Source organism: Populus nigra, chromosome 4 (genome assembly GCF_951802175.1).
Source record: "Populus nigra chromosome 4, ddPopNigr1.1, whole genome shotgun sequence".
Taxonomy (NCBI): domain Eukaryota; kingdom Viridiplantae; phylum Streptophyta; class Magnoliopsida; order Malpighiales; family Salicaceae; genus Populus; species Populus nigra.
This window is the reverse complement of record NC_084855.1, coordinates 80,752-105,111: the sequence shown is the minus strand read 5'-3', so window position 1 is coordinate 105,111 and position 24,360 is coordinate 80,752. Positions and strand designations below refer to the sequence as shown.

General features: G+C 37.0%; 3 protein-coding genes and 1 long non-coding RNA gene across 10 annotated transcripts; 1 reads left to right on the top strand and 3 right to left on the bottom strand.

Annotated features, from left to right (window-relative positions):
• Positions 1–226: 226 nt before the first annotated feature.
• Positions 227–1,218, bottom strand: LOC133690599 (calcium-binding protein CML37-like). Its single transcript, XM_062110825.1, has one exon. It carries the CDS (start codon positions 1,030–1,032, stop codon positions 454–456), a length of 579 nt encoding a protein of 192 aa, XP_061966809.1. The 5' UTR covers positions 1,033–1,218; the 3' UTR covers positions 227–453.
• A 3,551-nt stretch (positions 1,219–4,769) lies between these two features.
• On the top strand, positions 4,770–8,536 carry LOC133692515 (uncharacterized). Of its 4 annotated transcripts, none has more exons than XR_009841908.1 (5): positions 4,770–5,120; positions 5,368–5,467; positions 5,585–6,241; positions 7,699–8,186; positions 8,273–8,536. It is a non-coding gene; the product is annotated as an uncharacterized LOC133692515 (long non-coding RNA). The 4 variants fall into 4 exon arrangements; XR_009841906.1 differs by lacking the exon at positions 5,368–5,467 and having other exon boundaries at positions 4,785–5,120; positions 7,699–7,745; positions 8,097–8,186; XR_009841907.1 differs by lacking the exon at positions 5,368–5,467 and having other exon boundaries at positions 4,774–5,120; positions 5,591–6,241.
• Positions 8,537–9,321: 785 nt separating this feature from the next.
• On the bottom strand, positions 9,322–13,146 carry LOC133692514 (uncharacterized protein At1g76660-like). 2 transcript variants are annotated; one of them, XM_062113523.1, is made up of 3 exons: positions 12,206–13,146; positions 10,449–11,619; positions 9,383–9,828 (listed from the first exon to the last, which is right to left on the bottom strand). In XM_062113523.1, exons 1-3 carry the CDS (start codon positions 12,251–12,253, stop codon positions 9,617–9,619), a joined length of 1,431 nt encoding a protein of 476 aa, XP_061969507.1. In that variant the 5' UTR covers positions 12,254–13,146; the 3' UTR covers positions 9,383–9,616. The 2 variants fall into 2 exon arrangements, with proteins under 2 accessions (XP_061969506.1, XP_061969507.1); XM_062113522.1 differs by lacking the exon at positions 12,206–13,146 and having other exon boundaries at positions 9,322–9,828; positions 10,449–12,186.
• Positions 13,147–15,107: 1,961 nt separating this feature from the next.
• On the bottom strand, positions 15,108–24,073 carry LOC133692512 (histone-lysine N-methyltransferase ATXR7-like). 3 transcript variants are annotated; one of them, XM_062113521.1, is made up of 20 exons: positions 23,704–24,073; positions 23,366–23,571; positions 22,687–23,221; positions 22,439–22,555; positions 22,031–22,345; positions 21,617–21,937; positions 21,217–21,531; positions 20,588–21,088; positions 20,034–20,463; positions 19,811–19,936; positions 19,143–19,726; positions 18,921–19,043; positions 18,687–18,767; positions 18,076–18,129; positions 17,951–17,984; positions 17,833–17,858; positions 17,691–17,737; positions 17,546–17,599; positions 17,219–17,339; positions 15,108–15,408 (listed from the first exon to the last, which is right to left on the bottom strand). In XM_062113521.1, the coding sequence occupies exons 2-16, from the start codon at positions 23,545–23,547 to the stop codon at positions 17,836–17,838; spliced, it is 3,741 nt and encodes a 1,246-aa protein (XP_061969505.1). In that variant the 5' UTR covers positions 23,548–23,571; positions 23,704–24,073; the 3' UTR covers positions 15,108–15,408; positions 17,219–17,339; positions 17,546–17,599; positions 17,691–17,737; positions 17,833–17,835. The 3 variants fall into 3 exon arrangements, with proteins under 3 accessions (XP_061969505.1, XP_061969503.1, XP_061969504.1); XM_062113519.1 differs by having other exon boundaries at positions 17,833–17,984; positions 23,704–24,070; XM_062113520.1 differs by having other exon boundaries at positions 17,833–17,984; positions 23,843–24,070.
• Positions 24,074–24,360: the final 287 nt, after the last annotated feature.

The window sequence follows — 24,360 nt, the reverse complement described above, 5'->3', positions numbered from 1 at the left end:
AAATCAAACCACGTTGTATCCAGGAGAGATTCAGCTCACGTCATGGGAAAAGAAGAGGCGTGAACAGTCACTCTGGTATCCACGCAGTAAATTTCCCACGGGGTTTTAGAATTTCTGTTAATATTTGTAAGTTTAGCTTGGCAGGCAATTGATTAAGATTGGGAAGAAATAAATTCGTGTGAGTTTAACAGTTATTTATATCCCAACGAACTTACAGTTAATCAAATGCACAGAAAAATAATGAATATTTAACAATTCAAGGAGAACAAATGAATCAAGTAGAGATGGATTCGAACACTCAAATAGTTCACAAAGAATGGTATCGGTTTTGGAGAGCGGAGCTCTTCACCACTCGGCCAATTTCTATTCTACTATTTTATTTTTATTTCAACTGATAGAACACGGATGTACATATATGAAGTGGGAGAAGGGCAGGGCATGGATGGGAATGAACTAGCGCATCATGACAGCAAACTCGTGGAAGCTAAGAACACCGTCTCCATTGAGGTCGAAGGTACGGATGATAGCCTTGCAGTCGTTGATGGAATTGGACTCCCCCAATCGACTCAACATCCGCTTCAAGCTGGAATGAGTGATGCAGCCAGAGCCAGGCTCAGTCTCGTACAATCCAAAGGCCTGTCTGAGATCCTCGGTCTTCTCTTCCTCTGAAAGATTGCCTGTCATCAAGCATAGGAAGTCCTGGAACCCCAAAAGCCCGTCTCCATCCATATCAGAGAACCTGATGGCAGCCTCAGCTTCCTCGATGGAAAGCTTACCTCCAACAGAGGTAATACAGGACTGCAACTCAGCAGGAGATATCTTTCCATCTCCATTTTCGTCAAAGTAATTGAAGACCCCTCGGAGCTCGTTGTTGTGATCTACCACATTAAGAGCACTAGTTGAGTTGTTGACGCTTGTGGGATGTGGTTTGTCGTGGGATTTCCTTGGAGATAGTTTACGACGTAATCTTGCAAGAGGAGATGAATTGGCGGGAGTTGAATAAGGTGGAGATGAAACCGAGTGTGATTTCATGATATATAGCTAGCTAGCTAGATAGCTGGGTTGAGGTTTGAGATAGCCTAGCTAGTACGTTTTTGAGTTTTGATCGTAGAAGAAGATGAGATAGCTTAACTGGAGATGGGAGTAGATAGAAAGAGAAGTAGAGGGGAGTTGTGTTTGCAGGGAGTATGGTTATAGGAAAGGAGGGAGTGGTCATGGCAATATATAAAGGTTTGGTTTTGGGGGCTGATTTTTGATAATTTATGCCGTCATGCTCAGGGGTGTAAAAGACGTGGCTGAAGTAATGGATAAGTGAGTGAAAGAACACGGTTTTGCTGGGCATGACCGGCCAGTTGTTTCTTTTTTAAAAGATCTAGAATCCACACGCGGAAAGGAAGCGCGTGGAGGAAGCTTCCCTCCTTCTTGACTATTATTTCCTCCTCTTCCCAGTCCTTCTCGGCATTTCCGGCATTTTCTTTTGAGCAACCACAAAAGAAATTATATAATGAGAATATGGTTGTAAACATGTTTTAAAGTTTTTTTATTTAAAAATATATTAAAATAATATTTTTTATTTTAAAAGTTATTTTTAATATTAGTGTATCAAAATAATTTAAAAATATTAAAATATATTAATTTAAAATAAAAAATATATATTTTTAAAATATAAAAACAAACAAAACCTAAACAAGAAAAGGAACAAAATGTAAGCTTCATCAAAGCATATTCATTCTGTCTTCGTCATGAGCCAATGAGCCATTCCAAGTTCCTTTTAAAATTGAGGTTTAATTTATTTTTAAAAAAAATTAATTTTTTATTTTAAATTTATTTTTAAAAAAAATTAATTTTTTATTTTAAATTTATTATTTGAAATCCTGTTGATATTAAAAATAAATTTTAAAAATAAAAAATATTATTTTATGTACATTTTAAAAAAACACACTTTAAAAAAAAAATCTCTATTATTTCTAAATTACTCATCCTTCAGGTGACTTTACTAATTAATTTCCTTATGCTCCACTTTATCTCAAACTCCCTCCTACATCTAAAAACAAATGAACAGTAAATTACTCATCCCTCCCTCTCAGCCTTTTTTCCATCGACGGTGAAAAATTTATAACTTGGAATATTTGTGATTGCATTTTGGACTTTGATGATAAGTATGCCGAGTTTGTGAAAGAGACATGGCGGTTGGGCTGATCAGTTGCATGCATGCGTTGTTCATTTAACGTTTACAAAGAACAAGACAAAGGAGAAAGCACTTGATAAACGTTGGTCATGGATGCTGCTTCTTCTTCTCCAAACACATGACGTCATCATCATGCATGGCTTGGTTTAGCAAGAACAAGTTTCAAGTTTACAAAAGATAACCTATGATTTGTTTTTTTTTTTTAAGAAGCAATACTCTCTAACACTTGTTATCACCATGACTAGAAGTGTATCAATGTTGCAACAAGAGAAATAACTAAATTTATGGAGGCTGAGATTTTTCACGAACTCAAATAAGATTGTTAATAAGATTGGTCATTCTCATGGATGTATCATAGGAGGATGGTTATTTTCTGAACTTAACTAACTATTAAATCCAAATATCTTAGGTCTGGTATATTTACGAGACTCATGTTGTCTTGAACTGTACGAACTGCTAAATCTAAATGTCTTGAATCTGACATGTTTGTCATTCGCATTATCTCATTTTATTGGGCGTGTCGAAAGAGAATGGTCATTCTCTTGTGTGCATCCAAGAGATGATGGTCATTACTTTGGACTTGATTAATTGTCAAGTTCAAGTGCATTGGGTTTGACATGTCCGGCATGTCCACATTACCTCACTTACTTGGGCATGCTAAGAAATAATGGTCATTCTCTTAGACGTTTTAAGGGAGGATGCACATTTTCATGGATCTGTCAAGGGCTTCGCATACTGTCAAGTCTAGCATGCTCTGACTTAGCACATTGTCAAGCCTAGTAGCATCTGGGTGTGGTTGATGCCTGACCCAACATGTCAAGGCTTGTCACACTGTCAAGCCCAATCACGAATGGATCTGGCTCATGCCAAACCTAAGTGTGTTTGGTATTGTGGTAGTTGTTGTAGTTTAAAAAAAGTTGTTTTATAAAAAGTACTTTTAGTTGAGGTTAATTTGAAAAAATATATGTTTGGTTAAAATTGAGGTTGAACAAAAAGTAATTTAATGTGTTTGGTTAATTAAGAATTTTTTTTAAATTGAGATTATAAAATAACTAAAAAAGATATATATTAATATTGACGGTCTTTAATTCAAATATTATAGATTTAACTATTGCTATTATATCATGAAATCAATAATACTTTATATAAAATATTTTTTATTGTTTCATTGAACTATCTACAATTCCATCACGTACGAAATTCATCGGACAAAGACTACAGTTTTCATGGTTTTTTAAGCGTGCAACAAAATCATGTAAAATATCATTAGAAACAAAATTAGAATTATAATCAAATTCTGAAAATATCACGTCATCATGTGATTTCCTTTTAATTTATGTAGTCTTATTAAATAATATTAAACACTAATTTTTGAATAAAATACAATTAAAAATTAATTTTTTTGTTGTTCAATTTTTTTTGTAAATTCACTCTCCACGTAGAAAAGAGAGCACATAAATAAAGATTAGGAAGAACAAAGAGAAAATAGAAGAAAAGAAAATGGTTTCAGTAGGCCAGCCCTCCATCATCGTCATCATCATCTTCAAGTGCAACAGGGAAAAAACAAAAGGAAAACTATTAAGAACAACCCTTGTGGTTGAACAAAAAAAAATTAGTTTCAGTAGGCCAACCTTCCATCACTTGAACAAAAGAAAAATGATTCCAGTAGGCCAACCTTCCATCACTTTCATCATCATCTAAGTGCATCAATAGGGGAAGAACAAAAGGAAAACTGTTAAGAACAACCCTCGTGGTTTTCTTATACGGAAAACAAGAGAGAGCCATGTTGATGGGAACTAGCTTTGACACTTGATACCCAAAGTGCTGGTCAAGGAAGGAAGAGGAGAATTACTCTGTTTAAACAGAGTTGCAATAAATAGAAAATGAAAAGCATGCAATTTTTTCTTCAGTGAAACTGATTTTTGAATATAGATAAAAGTGGGGTCCATGCATGAAAATTACGGCTCGTTTTGTAACCAAATAATATAATGCTATCGTTAAATAAAAATATAGCCGTAAATACTTAGCCAAACAGCTAGTGTTTTCGAGACTTGATACATTGCCAAGTCTCCACTTGAGTCATGCTAATTTTTTTTGGATATGTTCAAACAAAAAAAATCATAATAATTTTTTAAACCCGTTGAAAATTAAGTTTATGAGCTGTTAGATTTAAATGATGTATATAAATAAAATAAGACTATGATGATGTGCGTTATGTCATCACCATGACTCGGACTGTATCAGCGAATATAATTAAATTAAGACTGATAGCAAATTGCTTAATTTGGTTTTAGATTGTGAATTGAAGAAGATCATAGAGTGCGTAGGATGAGGAGGAGGAGGAGTAGCCATAAATTAGGAATCGCTATTATTGTGGGCGGGGTGACCCCACGATGCCCCACAGCCCACAGGACTCGACAAGACTCGTACTGTACCCGTACTGTCCTCTCCCATCATTCCAGCAAAACACAAGCATCTTTTGATTAGTTTGCCGCGTGTTTTATGCGTGGACTGGACATGGCGATAGGTATTTCCACTCTTCATTTCCGATTAACAATTCAAGGACTAAAATAATTAATATTTAGATATTTTATTTATAATATACAGAAAAAACTAAAACGTGGGGCAAAAATACTGTGGACTTGTTGTAGCCAGATTTTAGTCACTGCATTCTTTCCATCTTTCTCTTTCGTTTTCCGCTCTTTCGTTTTCTCTTTTCTACTTCCAGCCATTACCTCCCCTTAATTCAGCCTTCAACAACACGCAGAACAAAACCCCCCTGGTTTTTTGTGAGGAAAAAAAGAGGAGTTTTTTGGGAGAGAAACGAAGAGAGAAGACAACACAACAACCGGTAGCTGCCATTGATGTGAAGGAATCGACGGTGGATCCTTTCTTGGTTGAGGCCTTACAGAACCACATCTTCCTCACACCAGTTAGTGTTTGCTTCCTTTTACTTTCGATTTCTTGATGTGATTTTTAAGTTCTTTGCTGGTTTTGTTCAAAATTTTTGGTTATTAGCTTATTTAGATATGTTAGGCTATTTGGGTTTCTAAGAATTTTGTTGTTTATGGATTTTTTTTGGATGTGTTCTGTTAAATTTGTATTTTTAAGGATTTTTTAGGTTTTGTGATTTAATTTGGGAATTGGGGTTTGATTGATTTGGAGATTGGTTTATCTAGGAGCTTTGACTAAACTGGTATGTTTATGGAACTTATAACTGGGTTTATTTATGGAAGACTTGGAGTGGGTTTTTTAAAGGGACAGACCAAGTGTGCGAATGTGAGTAGAGATCTTTATTATTTTTTGTTGATTTCACGGTTTCACCTAAACATTTGGCTTCTGAATTTTGGGTTTTAATTATAATTCATTTATTTTCTTTTAAACTTATATATGTAGGAGCAGCTTTGACAATTCCGAATCTTCATCGATTACAGTTCTCCCAATCTCAACTTCCAGCTCATCCATTCCGAAGGCTTTTGTTGTAGACAAGCCCACGTTCAGCCAGATAAGTTGCTTTTAAAACATGGTTTGCTTTGTGCTGGTTTGGTTTGCCTTTTTAATCATTATGGGTCTTCAGATTATGATTTTATCTGGATTTGCATGTTAGTTGTTTTTTTTTTGTTTCCATTTGTATGTTTTCTCTCTTTTTTTGGTTCTTTTTACTGTTTAATGGTTTGTTCTGCTTTTTTTGTTGTTTGGATTAGTTGCAGTTCTGATTCTAATGGTTCTGTTTGTCCTTCTAAGTCTCTTCCTTGACAATAGAGGTGTCTGTCTTGCTATCAAGGTTCTTAGTTGCTTCCGAGGTCTATTTTGCGACTTTGTTCCTGTTCATGTTGGTTTTTAAGTGTTCTCTGTCCTGTGGATATCAACTTCTTTTTTTTCTATTTGTTTTCCAGCTCTTTTTTTGGGTTGTTTCATGTTTCGCTCCTATTGGTAGGTTGGGCAGGTGGTTGGTTGTTCTGATTCTCATCTTTTTTTCTCCTTCCTTCTCAGCCTCGAGCTTTTGCAGGGAGGAGGCTGTGTTGTTATAAGGATCATTGGTGCATTTTGGAGGTCTGTTTTCCTCTTACTTTTAAGCTATGCTTCCTTGCTTATGCTGGTAGCTCTGTCTGTGCTTTGGTTATGCTTTTTTCTTGGCTCATGGGTTTTGAGTTACATGCTGCTTTGATGTTGTTTTTCTGTCCCATTATCCTGCATGATTAGTTTACATTGGGTTTGTTTTGGTTGTGTTGATGGTTGGGTCAGATTTGACCTGCTATACATTTTTGTTCTTTGTTTTTTTTGTTCTGGTTTTGTTTCGTTTTCATTTTCATCTTGGTTATAGCATTTATGTGGGTATGACATTGTGTTGGATTGTTCTTTGTTCTGGGGTTATTGACTTCATTCATGTTTTTTTTCCTGGTTTTTCTTTGCTTGCTGAGTTTAACCTTGCCACTGTTGCTGAATTTTTTACCAGGTTTCAGGTTGTTTACTTCAAGTTTCTTTCACCAGTTAGTTGTTGTTTCATCGTTTGGTTGTTATTTCTTCTTTGCTTTTTCCTCTCATTTGCAACACTTCTATTCTGCGCTTTTTCATTATGTTGTTTCACTTTTTTTTTTGGTTGTCCAGTCTTTTTAGAGCTTTAGTTCAGCTAGAGCTTTCCGTAGTTCTTTTTCTGATGGTTTTTTACCCCGTTTTAGGTCCTAACCCCCCACTAGGAGAGGCTTAGCATTTTAAAGGGTTTCGATTGTTGTTGGCCGGCTTTGGAGTGTCTCTTATTGCTATTTTTTTTTTCCTTTTTTTCCTTATTATAGTAGGGGTTTGTGTCTTCAGGTTGATAGTCCAGGTCAAAAACATTTTCTGGTTTGTTACCAGCTTTGTTTTAATCTTTATGATATCTGTGCTGCTGGTAGTGTATCTTGCTTTCTTCCTCAAACAGGCTCATTTTTTTCCTTGCTTGGTCTGGTTTTTTGGTTCAAGATTTGAATCCCTTATTTAGTGCATTTTCTTTTTTTTCTTGGATGGTTGCTTTCCCTTCGCCTGTCTTTGTTTGGTTCTCAGGCTTTTCTTACTCAGATACAAAGGAATAGCTTCTCACAATGGAAACGACACTTGCTGATTGTTTAGTGGATAGTGTATTGATTTGCCTGGAGATTTACTTCTGTCAGACTAGTATTTTTTTCATCCCATAGTGGTTGTAGGATTGCCTTTTGCTCTTTATAATATTCTTGCAATCCTTTCCAGTCTTTTGTATTAATGTGGTCCTCTAAGACATGCTCCTTTTTGTTTGTCTTCTCATTCTCTGCCTTTGTACTGCGTTTTGATGTTGCATCTTCTCTTCCTTTTTTCCTGCTTTTTGATCACTTGAGTTCTTCACTGTTTACTTCCAATCCATATGCCTGTTTTATACTGTTCCTTTGTTTTTTATGCCAGTTTTTCTTTATTTATGCTGGGTGTTTTTTACTTCTAGTACAGTTTTTTTTTCCTTTCCTTTTTCTCTTCTCTAACATTTCTGCCTTCTGATGATGCAGTTACAATTGATTTTAGAACGTTCTTCTTTGGTGCTCTCAATTGACAGGTTGGCTGTCGTGTGCTTAGACAGTATGTAAGGTTGATCTGATGATATTTGCTTGAAAAGAAAAGGGAGGGAAACATTTGGCAGAGTGCAGACTTAGAACAGCTTTTGGTTGGGGTGGGGGGAAGGAATTCAGATTCTTCTTGTTGCTTTAAGTTGGTCAGCTATAGAGGGATAGATACAAAGTGGGGCGGGTCAAATGATAGATTAGCTCATAAAGCATGAAACCGTTTTATAATGATTAATTTAAAGCAGTTCTTAGTTTTCGTTCAAGCCAAAGATAACGCTATTGCAGATACTTATTTTGGAGATGCATTTAAGGCGTAAATGGTGCTTTGTTTGTCATGGTTTCAGGTTACGTGAAATGCAGCCCGGTAAAGCAGCGTGACCTATTTCTCTTTCTTTGTGTTCCAATTTTTTGTGTGGTTGGATTTGCAATTCCAGGTTGGCCATGATGTTGCTTGCCTTTTCTTCCTTAGATCACTTTCTTTCCATTATCATCAGAACTCTGTTTTACGTTTTGGATGCAGGAACAATTAGCGTTAAGCCACACGGCTTTGCAGTCTAGAGACTTTCATGAAGGGCTTTGAGTGTGTTTTTTTCTACCCTGTCCTTTGAGAAGCCTTTCTCAAGACGTCTGCTGCTGCTTCGTCTCAAGCCTGCACACACCATCATCTTGGCAAATCTTTTTCCCTTTTCCCTTTGTGCTAATAAGACTATCTATGCTACCTAAGAACATGCCATGTTATTTAAGAGCCATTGTTGCTGTCGTTTGAAGTTAGATCTTCCTGGAACCTTGCCAAGTCCTTGCATTTGTTGCTGTTTTGGGTTTCCCCATGTTAATGCATGCATGCCTTTTCGGCTTCTTAACTTGCAATCCTAGGCATTGTCGATTAGGCATCCTTTTTGGTAGTCCGATCAACGTTTATTCATGTTTCATTCCATGGGTAAGGCGCGACTAAGTAATCTTATAAATCTTAATTCAATTAAAAAACTAAAATTCTAATTTTACAATTAAATAATATTTCTAAATAATAAATACTAAGAATAATCATTTCCCTCTTAGTCCTTTCTTCATCGTACTTTCTCCGTTTTCCTCCCCTGATGCAAGTTTTCAACGCTAGTGCATTAGTTTTACAACGCAGATCCAAAGGTCGGCAATTCATGCAGTGTTTTTCAACCTTTCCACCGCTACTACTGGGCGGAGCAGGCATTCTGCTCGTTGTCTTTTTGAGATCTTCACATCTTATTAGCCAAGGTCATTGTATGCAAGCACACATGGACATGACTGCATCGGATCTGCATAATTATATTGACATGCTATTATATATCATGATCCCTTTCGATATTCTATTTTCTTCTCCTTTCAATTTGCGAGACGAACCTCCACAAATTTAAATATTCGATCACCTGGTTGTTGACTTGAAATTGAAGCTCAACCTCAACCGCCGCCGCCTTGGCATTATCAATTGATCCGTCATTTAGCCAAATTATCAAATAAAAAGTTCATAACATGCATGGATCTCTTTCTACACATAAATGATGAACATCCACAACATGGCTGCTATTGCTGAACTGATTTTCGAAAAGGAACATATCACAACTTATTGGGGACAAAAGTTGCTTTTTACCACACATAATTAGACATCAAATATTATGACTAATAGTGAAGTGGAAAATTAGGAACAAAGGCAATACACTCATCAATCAGAGATATCAGGCCACACCTGAAAGAGCAGCAGGGAAGACAGATTAGGTTAGATCACAGGTTAGACCATGCCACCTATCACATAAACACAAAGAAGAGCGTGACAGAGAAAGCTTTAAATTAATACACAGAGAAAACAACTGGCAGCTTGCTTATTCTCTACTTTCTAGTCATGCCATGCAAAATCTCCTTTGCCTTCTCTTAAGCTTCTTCCCCTCCTGTAGTCAATTTCTGCATCAGAGCTCGATAATCCCAAATGATATTTCCTGCTGGTTTTAGATGATGCCATCTTTGAGAATATGTCATCATCGGTCACAACATGTTTACTGGGTGTACTTGATCCAGAGACATTCCCAGGTTGCCATCTTGATTTAGGGTCTGAGTTTACAAAGAAAAAAAATATCTCTGTGAGAACATGTCTAAAAAATTGGATGTCTTGTACATGGTGAGGTAAATTCAAGAATGCACAACATTAACAATGCACATAAAAGTTTAAAGACGTCATAAAAGTTTAAAGACGTGAGGAGATGGAGGGTGCTCTATTTGTCAAACCAATTTTTTTTTTGAAAAGTGAAAACACATACCCGCACGCAGAGGTTGTTGAGAAAAGCAAAATGTACAAAGATTGCAACATTTTAGGTTATCTGCCAAGAAAAAACTGTCTCAAGTTGAGCAAGCCAACAGCCTTGACTGATTACGGTCCGATATTATAGAGAAAATCCCTTGCCATGCTCTCTTTCTTATCCACCAAAAATCATAAACTTCCCAATCTTTCTAAGCATCAAGAGCTTTTGCCACCACGTTTATAAGTTTAGAACATCAAATTGAACATAGGAAAAATGTTTGACTGTTGAGAAAACATAGATTAAAAGTTACTTGGGAACTTAGATCGCGTCATTGTTCAATGTCACTCTTCTGAGATTCCTTTTTTTTTATTTTCTTTGCCCATAATTTCAGAACAAGAAACAAAGAAATGCAGATGAAGTTAAAGAATTCACCTTCATATCTATCAGACGTGACAGGCACTTCACAGCACACTACCCGGTCAGCAAGATCTGATTTCAATTTAAGGCTATTCTGTTTTGGCAAGTTTGCATTTGCTTTTTGACCCTCATTCAGTAATGAAGCTTCCATACTTTCTTCCATGGTAGGTTTGGCTGAAGTAAAAGGAGTCATGCTAAATGTGTCCTCCATTACATCAGAAATCTCTACATATTGAGGAGTAGTGATTATCTCATCAGCGCTGAACCCAAACGATGCTCTGTAAGCTTCTAATTCTTCTGCATCTTGCTTGGGACTTTTATTATGCCTGTTCTGGTGTCCATTTCCACTAGCAGGGTAAACATCCGAATCCTTGGAAACGCTTAACCTCCCACCAGTATTTGGATCATGGTCCAGATAGAATCGTGCAAATGTAGCAGGACAGAAGAAATTTGAATCATGTGACACCATGGAGGCACCAGGAGTCTCGTGCCCAAAAAGCCTGCCAGATCCACTCCTTGAATATTTTCCATTTTGGGGAGAAACTGAAGGACCCCACTCCCGGGGAAAACCACGTTCAGTAAAAGACGCTGATAAACAGTCACCTGAAGTCCTAGAAATTGGTGATAGGAGACTGCTGGCAGGACTTCCAGGATAGAAAGAATATGTTGATTGAAGATCAGATGCAACAATGTAATTGTTCTTTTCAGCGCCTTTGAGATCCCTAGATGATGTGAGGAATTGAGCAAAAGGAACGTCTGGGGAAGATGGCGTAGTTAAGTGAGCCAACTCTGGTGGGGGTGTAAGAGGAGCAGTAGATGGCTCTGTTGTGAAGGTTGAGAAAACGGGAGGAGAAACCAGTTGTGTTTCGTGAGCATAAGGTCCAGTGGCAAACATTGTGGATGAAGGACCCCCAGGTGAGTTGGCAGATAATGAAAGGAAGCAGCTAGGAGACTGAGCAGTAGATGGGAGAGCCGAATTTGTAAATGACGCTGGTGAAGACGGGGGAGCTAGAAGTGATGGAGCTAGTGCTGTAGCTTGATTGGTTAGCCCAACAGGTTGAGGTCCATTTGGCTGGGCTGCTGATGCATTGCCCTCAGGAATTCGAGATGCAGGAACAATACGCTTTCCACCTTTTTGCACGCTGAAACAAGACAATGCCCCCCAGCATCCTCCCCATCTCTTGCGCTGCTCAACATAGCTCAACATAGCGAAACAATTATAAGTAGATGACAAATTGCTCATGAAAAGGGAAAATCCAATCCAAATGTTAGAAAATTAGTGACAAGAAATCAAGAGCTAGCGTGTGTAATTTAGATTTTACAAGGAAAATTCAAACGATTATAGATATAGAATCACCTTGTGCATAGTATTTAATACCAAATGGACACAAAAAAAAATTCTAGCGTGATCCAATTCTGTTAATGCATTATTATCCAGAAAAATAAAAGTTGATCTGGAACACAATAAAAGCAATTAGTAGATAAGAGGATTCTTATAATCAGATCTGTGCTGCTTCTTTTTTTATTTGATTTATATGAATTTCAATTTCCAATTTATTTCCTCACTTAAGAAGTAATAATAAATAAATGATTAAGATAATATTACAGATCTATCTATCCATCCATCTGAGGAAGGGAGGAAGAGATTGAAACAAAAAGGAAGGCCGCAGAGGGCAAATAAGATAGGTAAGAGGCATCAGATCCAGATCTGGAGGACATGTATGTACGTATGTATGTATCTACTAGAAATAGAAATTGAAAGATAAACGTACCTGTTCCTGCTGCTGCTGCTGAGGGAATCTATTCTGCTCCGACCCCATAACCGAGTCTGATAGATTGATAACCCACACTCACTCGCTACTACTGCTTGCAGCCTTGTCTTGAACTCTACACAACACAGTACTACTACTTCTTCTTCAAGCTGCCATAGATTTGCTTTTTTATCGCTCTGCCGTGCCCAGTCCAGCTCTCTTTACCTTTCCATTATGGCCCAAACATCCCACTTTCTCTCTTGGCATTGCATTGGCTCATGTTCTCATCTAAAAAACAAACGCCATCTTGAATTTGGATCAGGTTTCGATTTTCACACGCCAACAGATATCTACTAATCATTTGTCACTCAACACTCCCTCACAACGTCAGAAACTTTGCGAATTTGGGTCATAAAACTGGAAACATGCAAATTTTATCAATCCAGCTCACAACGGTCCTTTGTTGTCAGTAAATCTGTGAGCCTTGTAGCATGGTTTCTGCTTTGCTTGATCTTTAGTTTTCCTTTTCTTTTATACTAGATTTTGGCTTCGACACTAACCAGAGGCTTCTCAAAATTTTCACTACAAGGATGAATAGATTACAATAAATAATACGGCGTCACAGCTTAAAGACTACAGTTGCTTATAAAAAGCAGAAACAATTAAGAGGCCAGATTTGCACATCTGCCATCATAGAGGCAATCACTTGCATACACCGGTCTACCGAAGGCTACGAACCAAACCCCCCAATGCACCACACTTTTCTCCTTTTTTTCCTTCTTTTTTACAATTCAAACAAACTGGATGTCACACGGTTAATTCACCCCTCTCTCTTTTTTTTTATGATAGTGAAAAGGACCACCGAGTAGAACAAGGTATTTTTACGTGTTTTGCTCCGATTAGTAACTTCAAAACCATGTTGTTTCAGTGGGTCAAAAGCCATCACCACTATCGAACACATTAGTATTAAACACTTGTTATCGAATGTCAAGAGAAACTTTCAATTCTCATATCAATCCTAAATAACCCAACTTCCAATACGTAGCTTATAATAGTTATTTATATAAATGGTTAGCTTTCTTAATAAATTTTTTTCCTATTATTCAGTTCGTTTGCCAACACGGAATCTTTCAAAAATCCAATAGAAACATGATTTATTAACCAGCGAGAAAAGCACGCATCTTTTATTGCTGCAAAGGCTCATTATTTATTAACCACACCCTCCTCCTTTGTCCGGGCTTGGGACCGGCTGTGGTGTGCATTACAAACCATGAAACAACACAGGCGGAGTTACTCTTATGCAACTGAAATAGGCAACATACTCTTGATGATCAAACAGATTAAAGTATTTTAAAATCTCTCTTTTTATCAATAAATGGCACGCATACCAAATGGAGGTTCGAACCAAAGCACTCCATTTGGTGAAAGTACTATCCACCTGGGCACCAACTTTCCTTTGCTTTGTTAGAGCGCTTATTTCCTAGTGCAGTGAGGCATAGAAAATGGTCATTTCACCCCCCCCCCAAAAAAAAAAAAAAAAGGAAACCCTTTAGCCAATCCTAACACGTTTGGATTGAGATTTAAGTGAACTGAGTTCGGTTTAAAGACAGATTAAGCAACCCCCGCACTCTTAACACTTTTCATTGATTTATTATAAAATGTACATGTATATATAGCAAGTTTCACCGTGATTCAAGTGTTTTGAAATTAGCAATTGCCATTTTGTCGGTACCTTCCATATCTGCACAAAACCAATACAGTGGGCAACGGCGTTAGCATCTATACAACGAGGGAAGCAGACATGACATACCAGGGGGCATAAGGAAACCTCCGCCCCACCTCAGCGGCGACAATGAATCTTTACCTGATGCACTCCTGCAGCCAAAAAGAAATCGAAGGAAAAGGATGAACAATTAAACAGTCGCACCAATTAAATACCCAAGATAAGCTGTTGTGTGAAACTATCATATACCCAAGGCTCAAATAGAAAATCAAACAACCAAATTAACGTGGTATGTTGGTCATCAACATTCCAATGGGATTGGGTTTTGGCACATACTCCCCCCAGCTTTTAACCGCATGCTTTCTCTTCAAATTCTGACCAACAAATCCTAAAGAATTTTTTTCCTTTGTTTCAGCCACTTTCAGCCCTATGAGATGTGCCATTACCTGGTCAATATTATGGACCTCTCATCAAGGCGTGACTTTAAAATATTTAGCTGTTGTAATCTAAAAGCTAGACTGCTAGAATGGCGTCAGTTTTTATTTCACAACTTCGCTAACCAAAGCATAGGATGATAGGCTTTAGTCAGTGCCAAAGAAATGGCTATCACAGGATTTAAAATATCGGTGAAACAACACTGTTGCAAAAAGTTTTCGCAAAATAGCTGATTCCAAAATGCAATATATGAAGAAGTCTGCAATTGAAAAACACAACATTAAATAAATATTGCATTTTGGAGGATTTAATTTCATGACAGGATAAATTATCGAGATTCAAAACAGCGACATCCATGATTGTCATGATTAGGCTATTTCACCAATTATTTTTCAAAATATACTATTCTAACAATATTTTTATTTTACTTTGCTAGTTTAAAAAAAAATCCAAAGAAATCACAATGAAAGTAAGACTAGAAACCGTTCCATCATGCAGCAGAATACATGTCAGCCCTAAAAATGGCTGGCTCATAAGTATTGAAATGACAGCAAAAATGTTGAGATCCATGGCCTTGTAAAAGTTTTTTACCAACTGCTTGACAGCTAGCCCATAATTACCGAGTCCCTCCTGTAGTCAATATTTGGTTTAATAGGTGTAAGCACCACAGGCTCCAAAATTCTTCAGTTCCTCTAATTTAATTTTGAGACACAAAAACATGTTAGAGTTGCAAGGGTGAAGCAGCCATCACCAACTATCACTATCAACAGAATCAAAAACTAAATTTATTAATAAGTTTCATCACATATATTAGTTTTTCCCTGTACTGAATAAATAAGGAAATAATGCATGTCTGTACAACACAAATCAATACTCCAAAAATGTTATGTGCAAAAACAATAAATTGATTTGGAGTTTCTAAGAGGAGAAACTCATCTGCAGCAGAGAGAGATCTACAAGAATGCACAGGTCATTAATTCATCTTCGAAGAGTAGGGGGAAAATTCAACATAGAATGATCATCACAATCACATCGTCCAGCTTTTATCAATGCCTAGATTCACAGCCTGGAACAACATAATAATTGCATTAATGATTTGAATGCAAAAAAATAGTCCTCCAATCAATTGCTAAACCAAAGAGAAAATTAACCAATTCTCGGTGTCAACTGATGATGTAGAGATGTTAGAACTCAACATGCCTTAGTAATTCATTGCTACAGAAAAAAAAATGCTTAAAAGTGATATTATTGGGCAGTGAACTTCATTTGTGAAGTGGTTATTACAGGTAACACTTCTCCCAACAGATCCCAACACTGGGAAAATAGTAAACAAGTAGGGAGTTTCTACATGAGACCCCCTATGTAAAAAGCCCATTAAAGATTATCTATGCCCAACTAGAGGCCCACTTTTTAGGTCATCGGCAGACTGGATACATTATTTTGGGTAGTGAAGAAAATTCACACTTCTCTTCAAGCTTATCCCCCACCTCCCTTGTCTCAAAAACACATCCACCCACCCCTTCCTCCACACTGATATATAAATTGGTAGTCCATTTAATTTATCGAACCACACTCTCTGCTTATATTGCCAAGTTCACCACCAGAACTGTAATCTACTGGATTCAAGATTACTACTCAGGTTAAGACACGGACTCACTAATCACAGATATGAAATGTGTTATAATTATATCAGTTACGACAAAAATGGCAGAGGCATTTTTAACATGAGATTGTCTGAGACACTCTAGTACAAAGTTGACAGCTTCACACATAGGTGAACTTCAGATTTCAGTTCTTTTTATTTATAAAGAAAACATTGTCTGGAAACAAATGATACCACATGAAGCAAATGAAATAGCATTAATGAGCAAACAAGTCAAATGTTTAATCCATTTACAAAGCTATAATCATATTCCAGGTTTTTGATTCCAAGCAGACAAGAATAAAAGAATGTGGGTATAAATGTAAGCTACATCGTAAAAACACCTCTGAATTATAGGTTGTTATGATTAACACCACCTTATTATTATTATTATTATTATTTAAGAGGCCAAGCTATAAGATGTTTACCCCTTCTATAGATTCCATCCAATTTAGCCATTAAAGGTCACATGCAGCATGTTTTTCTAAGCAATCACCGAGAAGTCATAAAAAAACAATAGAGGGTTGATTCTTGATGATAATTCATCATATTGTAAGAGAGTTTTATCATAATATTGGTCGAGGTTGATTCATTAAGGATTTTTTAAAGATATTTTGAGATTTTATAAGGAAACATGTGCAACCTGAGTTATTCAATGGAAAAAAATGGGTAGGAGTGTCAGTCAAAACAGCCAACAATTCAGAGGATAAAATCAGCAAAAACAAAAAAATGATACTTCAAGAGTGTCAACAAAAAAAAGCTGTGTGAAAGACCAATTAACTGATAAATGTATGAATATATGTGTTTGCACCATCCCATGCTTATGTTAATAGTGTTCATAGGTATATCTCCAAACCTTTTACTTTTTTCCTTTTGCCACTGGGATTTGTACACATACGCAACCCTTCCCAGTTGCTTGTCCTGAAATCTGGACTTCATCCTCTAATAGCACTTGGAACCAAGGGATATGCCATTGTGCCTTAATGAAATGCATAAAACATTGTCTTGTTTTCACGCTAGCTTTAAGAATTTTCACATATTAACTTCCCATCTCTAAGCTAGATTCACACAATACATACTCCAGGTATTACATCTAACATTCTAACCTATTATGGATCCCAATATTAGTTCATTAAACAGACAAAGATGCCAAGGAAAAATGGTAAAGTGGTTGATAAGTGATGGAAGCACTATAAAATATTCAACACTAAGTGATCAGTGATTAGAAACATACAATTGAAGATAAACCGTGCCAATGTTCACTGCTGCTGGTCTGCACCCATCTCATCAGAACACCAAACAAATCTTTCAAGCAGCAGTTTATGAACAAACCCAGCTCTTCCAAACGCATCAAACTACAAGAAAAAAAAACGAATTGCTAAATTCTCTGTTGCTAGAAGATAAAACAAAATAGCTAAATAAAATTTCCACATTCCAGTTTTGAAAGGAAAATTAGTAAATTAAGAAATCATTCGAGGTGAATGGGAAAAAAAGGAGGAGGAGAAGCTAAATCAAACCAATTTAGTTGAATGAAATATATATGCATTGAAAAATAACGTACCTATATTCTGATCCTGTCAACCATACAAGGTGAGAGACAACTCTAAAATACAGCCTACAAAATATTGAACATAAACTATAAGAGATAGGAAGGCAATGAACAAAATCCATGTCTTGTCACAATAAATAATAAAAATGACAGTCACCATAATTGGCATCTCAGAATACTTCCTAATTCAATGATCCACGACACCTGAACAAAAATATTTCTTGAATTAGATGCAAGATCAAACTTGAAAAACAGTGCAAACAAGATAACAAAGATAAAAGTCATCCACAGCCACTTACTTCCTAGAACCACAGTTGCAAGGTATCTTTTTATCCTCCAGAGGAAATTTGTAATTGTAAGTAATTTCTTCACCAGCAGCTATATAACGTTTTGCATAAATGAAAATTTTTTTCTGACCTTCAACGCTTATAACCTTGGTGTAGCAGTTCGGCTATAAAAGAAAGTCAATTCAATTATAAGAATCAAGAAATAACATCAATTTCAGTAAATGGAATCATTTGCATGATAATATATGTACCTACCTCGCAAGAATGGTTTATAAATCTTGCAATCCCACCACGTTTTGTGGCATCAACCTACACAATTTAGGAAGGGCATACAAATGTAACATGCTTGCGCTCACAGCTTATAACAAACATCATAAAATAAAATGCAATGGTGATAAAAGCAGGTCACTGTTGCCCTCCAATCCCAATATCAACTTTGTGGTTTGCATACAAGTATATAATTCAATAGACAGACCACATACCAGAAATAAATTGAAGCACAATTTTGCTACAGTAAAATAACACCAAAACATGCCTTGCAAAGAGACCATCCAACTCCAATCAGGATTTCAAAATTTGGGATCAACAGTTGAGATGAAAAAATAAGGAAAGGAAAAGGTGAAAAGGTTCTGTACAGAGTTGAGACACCAGAAAAATAAACCCACCCTAAACACGAGCCCAGACAGCAGTCCATGTATATGAGCACTGCTGGGGAGAAAAACAAAGCTAAAGGAAAACTCTGGGGTTGAGCAGATTAGGGATAAGGGGAAAGAGGGCAATTCTTGTTAAAAAGCAGCCTTAAACAAAATAATGAATTTGAAATTTGGTAGCAAAAAATGCAGAAGACATAACATTGATCTACTGACCACGTAACCATCATCAAGTCTAAAAAGATAACTGCTGCCAATTCCCATCTTCTCATAAAGTCTTTCACGTATATCAGATATCTGTGTAAAGTATAAACACAATAAAAGGGCATCAATGGAATGAGAAAAAAATAGCAAAAGAGAATGAATAATTAAAAGCTTGTAGCAATGGGGGAAAGGTTTAGGAATTACAGCTATATTATGTAACACACTGCAACCAGCATATAAACTTACTTGTGGACGAATCAGTTCGCCGACATATTCAATTACAAAGTCCTCAGCCTCAATTGACTCTAGAGCAACAAGACCCCAGTCATGTATCTTGCTTCGCTGGAAACATAAACGCTTTTTTCTTGCCTAAAAAGAAATGTGCAATAATTATTATTTGACAAAACATAAAATTGGCAGTTCCTAGACAAATTAGCAGTTCCTGGACAAGCTTCATTTTTCAATCACCTTCAACTGTGTTGCTTTCAAAAGGTCAACACCTTCTGCAGCAGCAAGAAGATTGCGAAGCTTCACCCTGTTAGTCCTTGCAGAAAGGACCTTGCCATTTGACAGCTGAGATGCATATGCCTCTGAACCTGAATACTTGGCATGAATGCACCGCACTCCCCTAACATGAGCTCTTTCAGCAGGACTAGCTTTAACTGACCATGCATGCCATTCCCAACCATTAATTGAAGATCGTGCACAACCATCAGATCTAGGGCAGGGAATTAACATCCTGGATTTACTGGACTTTGTCTTCCGTGCTGTAAACTGTCCAGTTGCTGTTTGCTTATTAGCACCATTTTCTACTTTAAGAATCTTCATAGGATGTGACACAGATCCACCATTTACTGTGCTTTTCCTTTTCAACTTTGACACCTTGGTTGCTGTACATAAGAAAACATGATCAGACTTTGTCTTCCGTGCCATAACCTGTCCAGTTGCTGCTTGCTTGTTAGCATCATTTTCTACTTTAAGAATCTTCATTGGGTGTGACACAGATCCACCATATACTGTGCTTTTCCTTTTTGAATTTGACACCTTTGTTGCTGTACACAAGAAAACACAATCAACAAGAAATAAAGAAATAAAAGGTTTTATGCTCGCCAAAACAACATCACATCATTTCTTACAGTTTAGAGTCTTCTTAGAACATTCAGTAGCCCCTGATTTCTTAATTCCAGCATCACGGCCATTGCAATCAATAAGCCCAACCATATCCCTAGAAGTCTTTATCGAATCTTTGGCATCTTTATCATCTGGATATTAAAGATTAAATAGGTAACGGAAAAATTACATGACTTCACGGTTAAAACATTTACAACGAAATAGAAAATTATAAGAAAAAAGCAATACCATTAACTGCTTGTGCAATCTTCATTACTTTCCGACGACTAATATTTTTGGGCAATGATTGATCCCTTTTTAAGGTGCTTTTGACAGTGGCTTTTGAAGGCCCAACATTAAGAGATGATTCAGCAATAGTGGCTTTCAAAGGCTTAGCATCAACAGATGAAGCCTGGCCCTTCTTCTTAGGAGTCTTTACAGGTTGAAACACTACATTCTCAGAAACATCGCTAAGAACATCCTGCTTTCTTGACTTCTCCACAGGCTGTTTCAGTAATCCAGAATCAACTGTAGTAGTAGAATGAGAAGATGAGCCCAACTTCTTTCCCACCAACTTTCTCTTCCGATGATACGTGTATTTACCTGAAACCAATGACAGTACTGAAGAATCTAGGCTGTGAAATTTGTTCGACCCCTCTGTGAATTTGAATGCTCCTTCCTAAAAATTTTACAACAGAATTAAGCATTAATTCAAACATTAAAATACAACCAACAACTATGTGTAGATGTAAAACTGAATTATTCACCTAATGAAAGAAAAGTTAAAATTAATAAATCCATACCTCATTGATACCAGGTTCAGTATGCTTTTCTGAAGAGCAGCATAATCTAGGAGATTGATGAAGAATTTCATCGACAAAGATCGATTTCCAGACACTAAGTACATCATCATGCAGCTTCTGCATGCACATTGCAATGGTGACATAGGCCCCAACCTTGGGAGTCAATTCGAGTGATTTTGAAGGTCGGAATTTATTTATAGCGGAAGGGAATAGAGCAGTATCTTTGAATCCAGGTGGTGGTGACCCGTCAATGTTTTCATCATCAATTGCATTGACAACAGATGGACGTAATCTTTTAAAAGCAATTGCCAGAAAATTGGATATTTCATTCTCAGATTGAAATGGAAAAAAAGATTTTTGCACTTGTAGTGAGCTCTGAGGGTTACTGGAAAACATTATCTCAGCAGGAATTTGGTTTGAATCAATCATCTTCTCATCTTTCATTTTTATAGAACCATACTCACTTGCCTGGCTGGATGGAATAGAAAAGTCAACAATTTCCTGCAGCAGAAGAAAAGAGCATAACCAATAGATATAAAGCTGCAAATTGACAGCCACAGTCAACTTCCTTTTATTTTCTTTAGCAGCAACGGGAAAACATAAAGAAAGCACAATAATCTTACAGTTACCTCATTTAATCTCTTATCCTCTGAAAAATTAACTAATTTCTTCACTTTCTCTTTCACAAGAATTTCAACATACTCTAACAAAGACACCTTTGTGGACTTATGCAGCTCATATGCTACGCTTTCTAAGATGCATTTCATGTCATCATCTGGACAATCTTTAAACGATAGGCTATTCTGTTCGCAAGGCTCCTGCCCCACATGTGCACATGAAGATGTAATAGATGATGGCACAGTATGATCTGATTTAGTTTTGAGAAGCTCAAAACCAGGAGGGCAGTCGACACTGCTAGCAGGAGATTCTTGGCCAGAAAAATACTGTAAAACCATTTAAAACTCTAATTCAGCAATTTTCTGTACATGGAACAAGGAAAAAAGAACTCTGAATAAACTCCCTACATACAGTTTCACTGGGTAATTCTTCAATCTTCATGCACAAATATGGATGATGGAACCAAAGTTTGCTCTTTCTCCAGGAAATTGTATACTCTGCTATGGTATCATAAAAGACAGCATTCCACATGACTTCCATGCAATAATCAGAAAGACATCTACAAATAACAGCGTAAGACCCCCAGAAATCATCAGCATTTCCAACAGATTTTGTACTTCTGGGTAATTGCACGGACAACTCATCAGCACATGTCTGATCAGAGATATAATTGCAAGCAGCAGCATCACACTCAGGAGTAGAAAAAATCATCCTCTCACTGGCAGATTGAGACTACAAAAAAATATGATGTTAGTGAGATTAGGATATGAAGAGGCACGAAGAAATTCAAGCATGTGTAAAATCCCTAGAATTTCTAAGCAATACCATTTTACCGTCCACAGAACAAGTTTTGGCAGCCTGATTATCAAGCATAAGATATCTCTCTGCTCTCTTTGTGCGAACAAACTCTGAAATGACATTGCAGATTATCTCATCTAATGCAAATCTACGAGCAGCTTTCAATATTCCGGAGTGCAATTGACTGGAAACTTCTTCAGATATTACAGATATGAAACTTTGAGATGAGCCAGTTTCAGTGGTGGCATCGGTCATGGAGAAAGATTCAGGTTTATCCAATCTCCAAGCATTCATAATAGATAGCAGAGGAAGGGGTCTAAACTTATTCTGAGCATGATATATCTGCCAAATGAGATGCATGGTGAAGGTTAAAATACAAGTAAACTATGTTATGTGGTGAGAAGCACAGTTCAACAGTCTGAGGCAACTGCTTACCATTAATGAATCTTTAAGATACCCGTACTGATACCAAGAATAAAGCTCCAGAAGAGAATGTGGCCCATGCTTCCTCCCATCATCGTCCTTGAATAGCCAACAGGAATCTTCACCTGACTGGAAAAAAAAAAAGAATCAGAGGCATTTTCAGAGGTGGAAGTGAGCTGAAAAGGAACAGGGAGGGAAAGATATAGGAGATAGGTATGACCCCAAACCCATCTGGAAAAGAAAAAAAAGCATTGCGGTACCACAAGTGAAACTGGTGTGACATAGTCGGCTGCTTCAGAGTTGGAGATCGGTTGGTTGGAGCTGTAAGTATGGTTACGAACACGGGAATCAGATATGGATTCTATATCTGGATGAGCAGAGACTGGAGCAGCATACTGAACGCCTTCTTGCCTATGTGCTGCCAAATCTGTAGGGTGATTTGCAGGCATAGTTGTGCCTGAAGTACCCAAACAAAGATATGTAAAACCAGTGGAAACATGATCAGGAAACTGCTTGAAGTAGTTGAGAGGAACGGGATTGATCAATATCCCATTTGCAATGGGATACACAGGAAGATCCTCAGGCAGGAAACCAGTAGATAATCCCTCGTAAAGCTGTTGCTGTATGTAAGGGCCACACATTTGTCCATTTTCATTAAGGTACATCCATCCACTAACAAAAGCAGGTGGTGAGTGGCCAGAACAATTCTCTCCCCCGTATGAAGCTCCGCCAGTATTAGGCATACCTTCACTATTTCCATTGGACTTGCAACTCATCTCTGGTATGGAACTAGAACTAAATATTTTCATCATCAATGAAGCAGCAACAAGGCAGAGAGGTTGGAGCGGCATTAGGTAGCGTAGACAGGGTTAGATAAAGAAAAATCAAGAAACAGAAAAAAAGAAAGAGAATGGGAGAGGTAGGAGAGAATTGTAATACCCATCGAATGAGCATTCTTCTGCACTACTCATCACCGTGAATGTGTGGTCATCACAGTTACCAGTGGAGATATATGCATCTTGTTGTTCTTGGCGCTGAAAATCTGAAATCTTCAACCTCTTTCTAGAGGAGAAAGAAAAATAATCATCTTCTTCCTGAAAGCGGGGTGTTGAGGAAACCATAGTTCTCCGTTGACCTCCCCTCGCCTGGATTAGGAAAAAAAACTAATCAGTTTAGACAATACAAATTGATCCCAAAAAAAAGAACGAAAACGGATGGATGATCAGCGATCCAGCGTGCAATTAAAAATTAATTAGGGTTGAAAACTGAAATTGTACATGGAGAACGACCGAAAGAAAACGAAAAGTATTGTGTGCTCTGACGATCGTAATTCTTGATCTTCGTGAAAAACAAAATCATCTCTTAACGTAATCTAATAATGACCGAAAGAATCGTCGACACACGAAGATAAATAACCTAATTAAGCTTAAGCCGGCGTGAGGTTTACGGGTGGTGCTGCCGTGGCTCCAAGGCGATTAGGGTTAAGCGACCGGGTGATAAAGAGGGTCTTCTCAATCACACACGCCGGCTTTAGGCTTTAGGCTTTAGGCTTTAGCAACAGCAGCCAGCCTTTTATTTACTTATTTTTTCTTTATTATCAGAAACTTTGCATCAGTCCAGCTCCAACTTCCGTATTTATATTTCTTTATTGGCGTCGTCAAGCCATGGTTTTTTCTTTTTTCTTTAAGAATTACCAGTTTGATAGGGCTATTGCAGTCCCCTGAAATTTTATTTTAATTATTTTATTTGAAAATAAATAAATTTTAAAATATCAAAAAATTAAATAAAATAATGCAAGGAATTGAGAAGATTCGGTTAAGGCAAGTACATACACGCATGCTACACTAACTAAAATAAAACTAGTCATATCACCAGCTCTTCTCTAAGAATTTTTTATAGCAAAATTATATATATATATATATATATATAAAATC